Source organism: Carlito syrichta, unplaced genomic scaffold (assembly GCF_000164805.1).
Source record: "Carlito syrichta isolate Samal-C Ts95f unplaced genomic scaffold, Tarsius_syrichta-2.0.1 Scaffold303646, whole genome shotgun sequence".
NCBI lineage: Eukaryota > Metazoa > Chordata > Mammalia > Primates > Tarsiidae > Carlito > Carlito syrichta.
Genome location: NW_007247742.1, coordinates 745,803 through 758,109, shown reverse-complemented (window position 1 = coordinate 758,109; position 12,307 = coordinate 745,803). Strand labels below are relative to the sequence as shown.

General features: G+C 50.6%; 3 protein-coding genes across 5 annotated transcripts in view; 2 read left to right on the top strand and 1 right to left on the bottom strand.

The window, feature by feature from the left end:
• The window catches only part of RETREG2 (reticulophagy regulator family member 2), a 7,389-nt gene extending 6,714 nt beyond the window's left edge, over positions 1-675 (bottom strand). The window contains exon 1 of the mRNA XM_021712776.1: positions 525-675. The gene's annotated coding sequence lies outside the window, so the exon portion shown is untranslated. The remainder of the gene's footprint in view (positions 1-524) is intronic.
• CNPPD1 (cyclin Pas1/PHO80 domain containing 1) overlaps positions 1-4,341 on the top strand; it is a 5,555-nt gene extending 1,214 nt beyond the window's left edge. The window contains exons 1-9 of one of the 2 annotated variants that reach the window (XM_021712778.1): positions 7-140; positions 569-677; positions 1,206-1,287; positions 1,454-1,574; positions 1,660-1,788; positions 2,330-2,391; positions 2,752-2,869; positions 3,082-3,622; positions 4,263-4,341. In XM_021712778.1, coding sequence (XP_021568453.1) covers positions 72-140; positions 569-677; positions 1,206-1,287; positions 1,454-1,574; positions 1,660-1,788; positions 2,330-2,391; positions 2,752-2,869; positions 3,082-3,622; positions 4,263-4,309 — 1,278 coding nt within the window. In that variant the 5' untranslated portion in view covers positions 7-71 and the 3' untranslated portion in view covers positions 4,310-4,341. Of the gene's footprint in view, positions 1-6; positions 141-568; positions 678-1,205; positions 1,288-1,453; positions 1,575-1,659; positions 1,789-2,329; positions 2,392-2,751; positions 2,870-3,081 lie in introns of those variants that run through there. The other variant, XM_021712779.1, reaches the window with a different exon arrangement.
• A 1,473-nt stretch (positions 4,342-5,814) lies between these two features.
• On the top strand, positions 5,815-12,127 carry SLC23A3 (solute carrier family 23 member 3). 2 transcript variants are annotated; one of them, XM_008058865.2, is made up of 12 exons: positions 5,815-6,075; positions 6,216-6,367; positions 6,479-6,576; positions 6,786-6,859; positions 7,061-7,242; positions 7,561-7,684; positions 7,835-7,949; positions 9,353-9,606; positions 10,120-10,225; positions 10,535-10,702; positions 11,646-11,741; positions 11,835-12,127. In XM_008058865.2, the coding sequence occupies exons 1-12, from the start codon at positions 5,917-5,919 to the stop codon at positions 12,125-12,127; spliced, it is 1,821 nt and encodes a 606-aa protein (XP_008057056.1). In that variant the 5' UTR covers positions 5,815-5,916. The 2 variants fall into 2 exon arrangements, with proteins under 2 accessions (XP_008057056.1, XP_008057055.1); XM_008058864.2 differs by having other exon boundaries at positions 6,479-6,600.
• The last annotated feature ends 180 nt before the right edge of the window (positions 12,128-12,307 follow it).

Here is a 12,307-nt window from a genome sequence, read left to right as displayed (position 1 = left end):
GGACGGCTCGGCAGCCCCCTTCCAACTCGTTCCCTTCCTTCCAGCTTCTCAGAGCGGCGGCTGGCGGCGCGATGGACCTGACCGGCCTCCTGCTGGACGAAGAAGGCGCTTTCTCCGTCACCGGCTTCCAGGACTTCACGGTGAGCCGCGCGCGGCCCGCCCCTTCCGCGGTCCCGGCGTTCCCCTCTGGGCCCGAGCGGGGCCAAGAGCTCGCCTGACTGCCGTCCCCGGAACTGGGCGGCAGCCACTCGAGCAGTGTCTACTCGAGGCCCCGGGTGCTTAGGCCCTCAGGCAGAGCCGCGGGGTATAGGTACGAAGGCGGGGTGGCCAGACAGGGCCCTCAGAGCCTCCCCCGGGTGTCGTCGGTGGGGATGGGAGTGGGGATATTCCTCCATCTGTGGACCGGGCTGCCGTTGGCACATAATCCAGATAATGCGGGGCTGGGTGGGGCAGAGGCCCCCCTGGCAGTGAGGCGGGCCTGCCATCCCGCTGCCTTTCACCCGGAGCCAGGATCTCCATCCTGCCTTTTCCTGCCCTTCACCCTCCACTACTTCTTGCCCTGTTTCAGTTCCTCCCAGGACACCAGAAGCTGAGTGCCCGCATCCGAAGGAGACTCTACTATGGCTGGGACTGGGAAGCCGACTGTAGCCTGGAGGAGCTCTCCAGCCCAGTGGCAGGTTAGGCATCTAGCGAGAAGCATGAAAATAGGGTTATCAGCAATCATCAGAATGACTCGAGGTTTACCCCACAGGCTTCAGTTACTTCATAGCTAGTTGGTTGGTACTTGGTTCAAGGAGGCAGTTTATGTTTCCAATTCTTTCATCCCAGATGAGTAGAAAACATTGCTGCCTCAGAAATCTACATCACTCTCAATTTGTATAACAGAAACTTAACTTTTTAGGGATATCCATCATATCATCCTCAAGTAAACAAAGCATGTTTATTCCTCAGATGAACACCAGTGAAAGACAAATCTGGGTAATTTCAAAAGTAGCAAGGAAATAAACCTTCCTGCTGGAACAAGCTGAAATTTGAACTTGGAAGGGCTTTTTGTCTTAGCGTGGGAGAATTTGATTTCTGGTTTTTTACTGTGGTCCTGTCCCCCAAGGCCTCAGAAAATATAGATCTGGTCTTCTGCTGGTAGCAATGGGGAGTGGTGGGGGAGGGGCTGCTTGCTCATTCTGCCTTCCCTTTATCCCTTGCAGATATTGCTGTGGAACTGCTGCAGAAGGCAGCACCCAGCCCTATTCGCCGACTCCAGAAGAAATACGTAGCTCATGTGTCCCGGTGAGCCTGGAATTGAGGGTAGGGTGAGAGTATTTGGGCCCTAGAGAGATGAGAACAATTATCTCTAAAGAGAAGATATAAAGACAGGAATGAGCATCATGAGAGTTGCAAGAACTGAACTGAACTGAACCCTTGGGATTAGTTACCAATCCTCTCCACCACCCAGGGAGGCGTGCATCTCCCCATGTGCTATGATGCTGGCTCTGGTATACATTGAGCGCCTCCGCCACCGAAATCCAGACTACCTGCAGCATGTCTCATCCTCTGACTTGTTCCTGATCTCCATGGTAAGGCACTCCCTCCCCTTCATCTCCCCAAAGAGCCAGGAGCCTGGTGTGAGTTCTCTGGATACCACTTCTGGTTCTTCTGCAGATGGTGGCCAGTAAGTACCTCTACGATGAGGGGGAAGAGGAGGAGGTCTTCAATGACGAATGGGGAGCTGCTGGGGGTGTGGCTGTGCCCACTCTCAATGCCTTGGAGAGGGGCTTCCTGAGTGCCATGGTGAGTAACTTCTCTCTCTTACTCTGTTTTCTTAACCCATCTTTACCTTCCTTTCATACTTTGTTCCCTCTCAGCCTTCTGTTTTTTCATTTCTCTTTCTGCCTGTCTTCCTTGTGTTTTGTTAGTGTCTTTTTTCCTATTTCTTGAGGACTAACCATAGCTTTTGGAGGTTTCTGGAGTGGTGAGGCAAGGAGTGGAGCGTTTCCTCCCCTCCTCTATTTCTACAGGGACTCCCGGGGTACACTCATGAGTCGGAACTTATCCTGTTGGGCTCTATTTGTTTCCAAACTTTCTCTGCCCTTAGACTCTGAGTTCCCTATTTGTACAGACCATCCTCAGGGTCATTTTCTCCTTCTGCATTAATGGAGGTTGTAATGTGAAACCAGGCAGGTGGTAATTAAATCAGTTAATACATAAAAGCTCTTAGAGTTGGATCTGGCATATAGTAAGTGCCAAATAAGCATTAGCCATATTGGTGGTTGTAGTTGCCGCTGTGGCTCATATCCAAGTCTGGTTTATTGTCCTCTCTTCTTACCTACAGGATTGGTGTCTCTACACTGACCCTCGGGAGATCTTTGAGGTGCTGAGCTGGCTGGAGAGCTGGTAGGTTCTAGGAGTTAGGAAGAGGGTCTCAAAGAATTTGGGGGTTGAGGCCTAAGCCATAGGAACTGGAGATGAGAGTCTTGCGTAACTGAGGGAAGGGAGAAGACAAGAAAGATAATTGCCAAGGTGCTGGTTCCCAAACTTATCTGTCTTCTTAGTAATCACCTTTGGGAAAATGAGAGCAGGTTGTTTAAAATACAGGTCTTGTTCTCATCCTCGATTTTGGATCAGCAGGTACTCTAGGAATCTGTACGTTTAACAAACTCCCCAGTGTTTTCTGGTGGATCCTATAGGGGTATGAGGGTGCCGCTGGGCTGGCTTTGGGAGAGTTGCAGACTGTCGTTTCTCCCCTTGTATCAGTGTGGCTGAGCAGCAGGGACGGCGACGGGGCTGGTATACCTACACAGACCTGTGTGTGCTGCTGGAGCAGCCGACCTGGCAGTTGGCCCTGGGGTCCTTTTGCCAGCGACTGGTAAAGGTGAGGAAAGGCTTGGAACAGTAGGGAGCTTGAGCGGGCTGCTGTGTAGGGTGGGATGATATAGAACAATCGCTGAAAGGCTCAGACTTTGGGCAGTATGGGATATAAATGGCTATAGAGAACTCCAGCAGGAACACAAGTTTTTAGAGACAAGGGGTGAGTGTGTTAAAGACAGACAGAATCCTGCGTCTTTCTTACCTCTTCTTCTGCAGCTGTCCTGCCTGTTAGCCGTGGCATATGTGAGCAGTGTGGCCCTGGTTGTGGCATCGGTGGCTGTAATACACCAGTCCTTGGGGCTGTCCTGTAGCCCCACACCTGGCCCCCCTGACCTTGGATTGACCTCCCGGTGCGTCTTGGAGCCCTGCATACCTTCTCCTGTGCCACAGTGCCTGCCGTCTGCTGCTAATGTTTCCAGCTGCCCGGAAGGCGACATAGGGCTGCGCTCACTCTGGGGCAGTCTTCTGGCCTCACTGACTCCCCCACCGTTGCCTCCCCCAGACCCCCCTGCCCCTCCTACTCTTCTCCATAACTGCCCCCTTTGCCAGAAGCTTCAGAGAGACTCCCCAACCTGCCGCGCCTGCCACCACCCCAACCATACAGTCCCTACTGGGCCACCCAGCCCCTGGTATCACACTTATGGCCTTGCTTCATCTTTGCCCTGGAGCCCAGTGCCCCCTCCACTTCCCCAGCCTCAGCAGTGCTCCCTTTTTAGCATCATGGAGCTAGCTCGACTCAAGTCTTTCATTTTCCCAGGCTAGGTAGGGCTCTGAGGAATGCATTAAGAGGATTTGGGAGTCCCTGAGAACCTGGAGGAGCAAAGCTTGATTTAGATCCTCTCTACCTCTCTGGGTCTTTGGCGGGTCCCCTATCCTCCTCAGTAGGATCTTAAGGGATAGTGGGACAGAAAGAAGGACTAAAGGTCATTCACTCTCCTAAACTTCAGTGCCTGGCAGCTTGGCCATGGCAGTGATGGTGTCAGGGATAGTATCTGCTCGGTGAAAGGCGAATGTCACTGATGGACATAGAAGCCCCTGTCTCTCTGCTTCCCTTGGGCTTTTCTATACTTTTGCTTTCAAGTTCCCTAGGATGGAAGGGTAAAGGTGGGAGATGGGGGAAGCGGGGGTGAGAGGAAGAAGGAGATGTTGATATGGGCCTGTGTGATGTCCCTGAGGCAGGAGAGCCAGGGACTGACGGGGTCAAGGTGGGAGCTGCAGAGGAAAGGCTAGGTGAGGGGGGATTCCCTCTCCGCTCCTGTCCCTCAGACGTAGTCAAATGAAGCCAAGGACTGCTGGGACCTTCAACCTGACCTTTTGTTTTCCAGCCTTTTCTCCTTAGTACCCTGCTCCTAGGCTTTCCTCTCTTCTGGGTTCTCTTCTGGGTTTTCTCTTCCCAGGCCCCTCTGGCCGCTGCTTTGTATCTGGGTTTTTCATGCTTTTGTAGAACTGAGGTTTCAATAAACAGTTTCAGTTGCATGGCCTGGACTTTTCCTTCTGCGGCAGCTCTTGAAGATCTGTCCTTCCTATATCTGACTTCCAAGCCCCCTACTTTCTGATCCTATCTTGGAAACCATTTTCTCTGAGCCCTATTTCAGAACTTTCCTATTGTTTGATAGTCATCAAGTCCAATTTCGAACTCTCCCTCCTTCCTGCTCCCAACACCCTGGGGCTCTTGTTCTGCTCAACTTGGGGTGCCATGGGACACAAATGGTGACTGTCCCATGCCTGGGTCAGCCCTGTCTGTCACATGTTCTGGCTGAGCGCCAGCCTTGTGGATACTGAAGCATGCATGTCTTGAGGGCTAAGCCATGTACCCAACAGAGCCCTGTTAGGAGCTGGAGGACAAGCTCTGAGCACATTCTCTCTACTGGTATGACACATGGTAGTCACATGGTATTTAACAACTCAAAGAACTTTAAGAACGCCAAGGCTGGGTCATCATTGGAAGAAGGAAAACATTCTGGGCAGCTCGACAGGGTATTTGAGACTGCTGCAGATCATTCATGGAAGGGTGGTACTGCCCCCTAGGGGGCATTTTGGAAATTTATGGGCCATTTTTTGGGTTGTCACAGGGATTTGAGGGGATGCTGCCAGGATTTAGTGAGCCTGAGCAGGATGCTAGACATCTGAAACTCTTAGACCGCCCTTACTATGAAGACTGCCCAAGACAACTTTCGAATGACCGGCTTCGTGTATATGAAAACCATGTTTATATTTATCTGAGCCTAGAACAATCATTTTACATGTAAATGTGTAATAGTTCTTACACCTATTTTTGAAAAAGACTCAGTTTGCCAGGGATGCATCTCCATGTAAATTAAAACTACTTTGTTTTGCTCAGCAGTTTATCCAGAGTTTGTACACCATTTTGGAATGTCAGGTTACCAGTGTCATCATTGCTTGTGGTGTCTGAGTCACCAATAAACTACCAGTATTAGCTGGCATTGTAGCTATTGTGTCCATAAGATTCTACGTGTGGTGTGGGATTGGACTACTTCATTGTCTTCTCGCTTAGTTGTGTCCAAGCTTTCACGCAGTGAAATACTTATTATACCTGTTATTTCTCCTTTACATTGAGGAGTTGTATAGAGTTGTCGTATGATGTAGGGTATATTATCCACAAGTTTCATTTTAACATAGTTCAGGGGGCTTCTTCCTGAAAGGATTGAGAGCTGTGGATCTAATAGTGATGGTTTTAAGTGACGGTGGGAAAGAATAAAGTTTGCAAAATATCCCCAGGTTATTTTGATAGGTGTCTTCCCCAGCCCTCCTATCTGACTTTCCAGAGCCTAGTACTGGAGCAGGGGATATGGATGAAGATTCTTGGGGGAGGGGTCGAGAACTCACTCCCCAGTTAATGGCTGATGGAATTTGCACAAGAGCTGGGCAAAGGTGAAAGGGCTGTGTCCTGCCCCAAATTCCTCATCCCTTTGCTCCGCTTCATTGACACCCCCACCCTCTCCCCACCCTAGGCAGCTTATTTCTGACCTCTTACTTTCTCTACTTAACTCTGGCCCAGGGCAACCGAGACAAAGCAAAAGGCAGGACAGCATGAACCGATCACCCCTCCATCCTGTCCAACTCCGATCAGTGGGCTCCCAAGATGCCCTGACATCCCTGCCACCACCTGAGCCCCAGAGTCCCTCACACTCTTGGCCCCGTCTGTGTGGGCCTCTGCCCTGGGGCCTCAGCTGTCTTCTGGCTCTGCAGGTAGGAGGCAGAGGTACAGAAAGTGGTGCTGACGGAAAGGGGGGCATTTGGGGAAAGTAGGTGTGGCAGGGGAAAGCTTCTGGAAATAGGCATTTCCGCCTCTTTCTGAAGACTGCCCCTCCACATTCCTCCACCTGCAGCATGTCTTGGTCCTGGCTTCTCTTCTCTGTGCCTCCCATCTGCTTCTGCTTCATAGTCTCCTCCCAGGTGGACTCTCCCCTTCTCAGCTCCTGGCCGCTAGCTTCTTTTCATGTGGTGTGTCTACCATTCTACAAACTTGGATGGGCAGCAGGTGAGAGGAACTTTTTGGAGAGGGGCTGAGTCCTGGGGGTTTAGGGGAGGTTTGGGGGAGTCTGTTGGCTGCCATGTATTTCCAGACGTGCTGGGGCTGCTGTTCCTACAGGCTGCCTCTTGTCCAGGCTCCATCCTTAGAGTTTCTTATCCCTGCTCTGGCGCTGACAAGCCAAAAGCTACCTCTGGCCATTCAGACAACTGGAAACTGTGAGCACAGAGCAAGGGCAAGGGGTAAGGGTGGGGTTGGGTGCTCCTACGAGCATGCAGGAGTTGGTGGTTGCAGGATTGAGACTGGGTAGTGGTGGGGCTGCAAGGCACTGTTAGGCGTCTTGGAGCTGTGCCAGACACCAGCTAGGACTGTAGAGAATGGGTCTCAATTTCACTTATCTCCCCTTCATACCCCCAACTTCTCCCAGCCTCCCTTGTGCTGCACCTGTGTAGGGGGCCTGACTGTCATGGCCGGGAGCAATGGAACACTTCTCTCCAAGAGGTGAGTGTCTGGAAATGGGAAGCAGGAGGGTTAAGGGTGGTGCCAGGCTTGGGGAGGTTCCTGTTTCCATTACGTAGAGACGGAGATGCTCTGGGGGAAGGAGTCCAAGGAGGAATCAATACCTAGCATTAGGAAGTCCAGGCTGAGGTCAATTTGATAGAACAGATTGTTTTCTCTCCATTCTCTCCTTTCCTCTATCAGGTGTCTGGAGCAGTGGTGGTATCTGGGCTGCTGCAGGGCACAGTTGGGCTGCTGGGGAGTCCTGGCCGCTTATTCCCCCACTGTGGGCCCCTGGTGCTGGCCCCCAGCCTGGTTGTGGCAGGGCTCTCTGTCCACAGAGAGGTGGCCCAGTTCTGCTCTGCTCACTGGGGCCTGGCCTGGCTGTACGTGAGTCCTGGGAGGCATGGGATGGTGCCCAGTGGGGTGTGTGGAACTGGGAGAGGCCAGTTTCCTGTCAGCTTCAGCAGTGACCTGAGCATGGACAGCACTTTTTATTTGGGATCCAAGACTTTTCCTTGACTTCTCTGGCCTCCCCGACTTTCACACTGCCTCCTGCTGTCCTCCAAGGTGCCTGCCTATTCATTCCATGGGGGTTTCTTCTCTGGGACACCCTCCTGTGGTATTCTGCCTGCTCCCACCTCCATCCCCAACCCTCAGCACATCTTCTGCCTCCTGCTCCTGAAGCTCCTCTTCTCTCCTAGGGTCATCCTGCTCATGGTGCTCTGTTCTCAGCATATAGGCTCCTGCCAGTTACCCCTATGGCCCTGGAGGACGGCTTCAACCTCATCAGCTCACACTCACCTCCCTGCCTTCCGGCTCTTCTCGGTATGTGGGGGTCCGGGCAGGGCAGTAGAAGTCAGAAGGGGTGGCATGGAATGCTTACTCTGTCCCCTACCTTCTGGCTCGTCTACATCTCAAGGGCTGGCGCAGAAGGTTCTGGGGGAGGAATTCTTTCATCTCAGACTTGCCCCTTAGGTGCTCATCCCGGTGGTCTGTGTGTGGATAATCTCTGCTCTTCTGGGGCTCAGTGTTGTCCCTTTGGAACTATCTGCCCCCACACAGTCACCATGGATTTGGCTGCCTCACCCAGGTAAGTTTTCTCCTAATTCTCCATCCTTTTGCTCAAATAAAGGTATTTATTTCTTTGAACTCATGATTTAATGGATTTCATTTCTGAGTTAAATCCTGTGTTTTCTCAAAACACACAGGAGAGAGAAATTGCCAGTCTGAGTAGTAATGCCAGCCCCTCACCACAGGTTTTGTTTTGTTTTGTTTTGGGTCTTGTTTTGTGTTTTTTGAGTCAGGGTCTCACTCTGTTGCCTAGACTGGAACACAGTGGTACCATCACAACTCACTTCAGCCTCCAACTCCTGGGTTCAAGTGATCTTTCTGCTTCAGCCTCCCAAGTAGCTGGGACTACAGGTGTGTACCATCACACTTGGCTTATTTTGCCCTAGATTTTTTTTTTTTTTTTTGTAGAGATGAGGTCTTACTATGTTGCCCAGGCTGGTCTCGAACTCCTGGACTCAAGCAATCCTCCCACCTCACCCTCCCAAAGTGCTAGGATTACAGGCATGATCACTACACCCAGCACCACAGAGTTTTATTTGAGTCAATGTTAGGAGACAGATATCTATAGTTTTTGCAGGCCCTACCACTCACTACTGATAGTCCTTATTTGATATACTCATTTATGTTACCCACTCTCATGGGCATTTGAGTTGGCGATCTGAAGACATTTATGTGAAATTTGTTTATCAATTTAATAAAGGTCTTTTGAGTGCTGATTATGTGCTAGGTACTTAGTAGGGGAAATAATGATGAACATGACAGAAACAGTACCTGTCTTCACAGAGCTTACAGTCTACTGGGAAATACAGATGCTAATATAGATACTAATTAAAGAGTTACCCAAGTAAATGTAAAATTGCCATCATGGTAAGTGTAACCAAAAGGAGATACATTGTGTGATGAGAGCTTATAATGGGGAATTTGGGCTGGGCATGGTGGCTCATGCCTGTAATCCCAGCATTTTGGGTGGCTGAGGTGGGAGGATTGTTTGAGTCCAGGAGTTTGAGACCAGCCTGGACAACATAGTGAAACCTCATCTTTACAGAAGAAAGGGAGGTCAGGAAAGGTATTATTGAGGAAGTAATCACTGAACTGAGATATGAGATGTGAGTAGTAGGAACTAACTAGACAAAGGCAGGAGAGAAAAGTATTCTAGGTGTAGGGAACAGCATATGCAAATACCTTGTGGTGGCTAGAAGCACAACAAGTACAAGGACCTCAAACAAGGCCAGTGTGTCTGGAGCAAAGGAAGTGAGGTAAAAGATGGGTCTTTCTTCTTACAGTTCAATGGTTTTGTCCCAAGACATGCTCTTCAAAGACATTTAGGGGCATTTAGGATTCTTGCAGAGGCAGGGGTTGTTGGAGGCAAGGGGATGCTCCTTATTGAGTCCGGCCCCAAGGTGTCTCTTAATCCCTCCCCAGGTGAGTGGGACTGGCCCTTGCTGACTCCTAGGGCTCTGGCTGCAGGCATCTCCATGGCCTTGGCAGCTTCCACCAGCTCCCTGGGCTGCTATGCCTTGTGTGGCCGCCTCCTGCACTTTCCTCCGCCACCTCCACATGCCTGCAATCGAGGGCTGAGCCTGGAGGGGCTGGGCAGTGTGCTGGCTGGGCTGCTGGGAAGCCCCATGGGCACTGCATCCAGCTTCCCCAACGTGGGCACAGCGGGTCTTATCCAGGTATGTGGACCTGGGATGGGGTGGGTATGGGTGGAGTTGGAGGCACAGAAGAGGGAAGGGAACTCACACAAATTGATTGCCAGCTATGCCCAGCACTCTGTCAGGCCTGGGCAACATAGTAAAACCTCATCTCTACAAAAAAATAAAAAATAATCAGGCAGGTTTGGTGGTACATGTCTGTAGTCCCAGGAACTCAGGAGGCAGAGGCAGGAGGATCCTGTAAACCCAGGAGCTTGAGGTTGCAGTGAGCTATGATCATACCACTGCACTCCAGCCTGGGCAACAACAACAGACCAAAAAAAAAAAAAAAGAGAGAGAGAGAGAGAGAGAAAAGAAAAAAAAAACCAGAGTAGTAAGTGGAGTAGAGGAGGCACATTTAGATAAGTGTACAGGGATGCTTCTTGGAAATATGACATTTGAGTTGACACCCAAATGATGAGAAAGAGCCAACCAGGTAAAGACCTGGAACAACCTGAGGATGTGGCTGTCTTCTAATGTCTCTTTTTCATGTAGGCTGGATCTCGGCAAGTGGCCTACTTAGTGGGGCTGTTCTGTGTGGGGCTTGGATTCTCTCCCAGGCTGGCTCAGTTCCTTACCACCATCCCACTGCCTGTGCTTGGTAAGTTGATGTGTCAACAGAACTGGTATTAAACCAGTACTGCCTAGTGTAGCCTGACCAGTTGTTTAGGCTGCACCTTCTCTTTCTAAATAGCCTCCCTAGATGGATGGGTGGATGGATATGAGCATGTGTCAGCTGCCCTGAATTTCCCAGCCCAACATCTTGGTCTCTTGGCTGGGCTTTTGGGCTTCCTGCAGAATCAGAAATGAGCCTTTTGCTTGTCTTTCCCTATCACAGTCTGCCTGTCCTGTAATACTCTGCGCTGTGCCAGCTCTCTCCTGACCCCTTGATTTTTTCTGTATGTGACAGGTGGGGTGCTGGGGGTAACCCAGGCTGTGGTTCTGTCCACTGGATTCTCCAGTTTCCACCTGGCTGACATTGACTCTGGGCGGAATGTCTTCATTGTGGGCTTCTCTATCTTTATGGCCCTGCTGCTGCCAAGGTGGTTTCGGGAAGGCCCGGTCCTACTCAGCACAGGTGGGTGGAGTGGAAGAGGAGTTGCTCAGTAGTGGGAAAGCAAGGGACTGAGGCTTCAGGCTCCCTGGACTTGTGGCCCCATATCCTTCTCTGGACTTTGGTGTAAGTAGCCCATCCATTTGTCCAACAAATATTAAGCTAACCACTTGGGATACAAAGGTGTCTCCAGGTGTAACATTCTAGTGAGAGAGATGAAATGCATAGGCAAATAACAAGAGAGGTTCAGATAGAGAGCTGTGGTGCTTAGCAGCAAGAGAGACGGCTTCTGTTTGAGGTAATACAGTAACAAGGAGCTAGTCTTGAAGGATAGTAAGTTTTAAGCATATATGGTGAGAAGGTAATTTCTGATGGAGGAACTATTGTAAACAAAGACATAGATGTAGGAAGTCATAGAATATGTCCTGAGAGCAGTAAACATTTTATTTTGTCTAAGGACATGTGGCAATGCCTGGAGACATATTTGGCTATTACAAATGGGGGAAGATGGGATTGCTACTACTGTTTAGTGCATAGAGAGGTGCTGCTAAAACCCTACAATGCACAGGGCAGCTTCCCACAACAAAGAATTATCTGGTCCAAAATTCCAAAATGTCAGTAGTATTGAGATTGAGAAACCCAGGATAGAGCCCAGAAGTTAAGAAACGGGAGATAAGGTTGGAGTTTTAATACCAAGCTTTCCAGAGAAAGGGAGTCTGGAACAGTCAAAGCATATCTGGAGAGTGTGGGGCTGCTCAGGAGATAGGATGTTGAGCAGGGATGCTGTGGGAGTGTCCTGGGTGGGGAAATGGAGAGTAAATGGACAGAGGATGAGGGGAACAGAAATGACAATTCAGAAATATCTGTCCTTAGTTCAAGACTTAGGTTTAGGTCTGGAAGGATAGGACTCCCTGGCTTTGTATATAGCATCAGAGTTCCCTTCCTGCCTGGCCCCAACCCCTTGTAGGCTGGAGCCCCTTGGATGTGTTACTACGCTCACTGTTGGCAGAGCCCATTTTCCTGGCTGGACTGTTGGGCTTTCTCCTAGAGAACACCATTCCTGGTAAGTTGAGGCCAGGCCTTAGCAGACTGGGAGTGGCCAGGAAGTCATCACTTCCTGGGTTGGGCAATGGCCTGACCAACCTCTCTTTTGCAGGCACCCGGCTTGAGCGAGGCCTAGGTCAAGGGCTGCCATCTCCTTTCACTGTCCAAGAGGCTCGAATGCCTCAGAAGTCCAGGGAAAAAGTTGCTCAAGAGTATGGGCTTCCTTTTCCCATCCAAAACCTATGTACCTGCGTCCCCCAGCCTCTCCGTTGCCTCTGCCCACTGCCTGGAGACGCTGGGAATGAGGAAGAAGGGTCCCCTGAGCCAGGAGAGATGGCAGACTTGCTACCTGGCTCTGGGGCGCCATGCCCTGCATCTAGCAGAGAAGGGCTTAGGTCCCAGTAATGACCAGCATTCCTATGCCCTGGCTAGTTTGGTCTTAACTCCCATCTTGCTCGAGAGTCAGTTCTTAGGCTCTGCTTTCTTTTACGGAAAGGATGTATCTGTGCACATGTCTAACATGGGCCCATCTAGAGGTCCCATTTCCCAATAGAGTGGGTTGCTTTTACTTCTCTTAATTAGGCC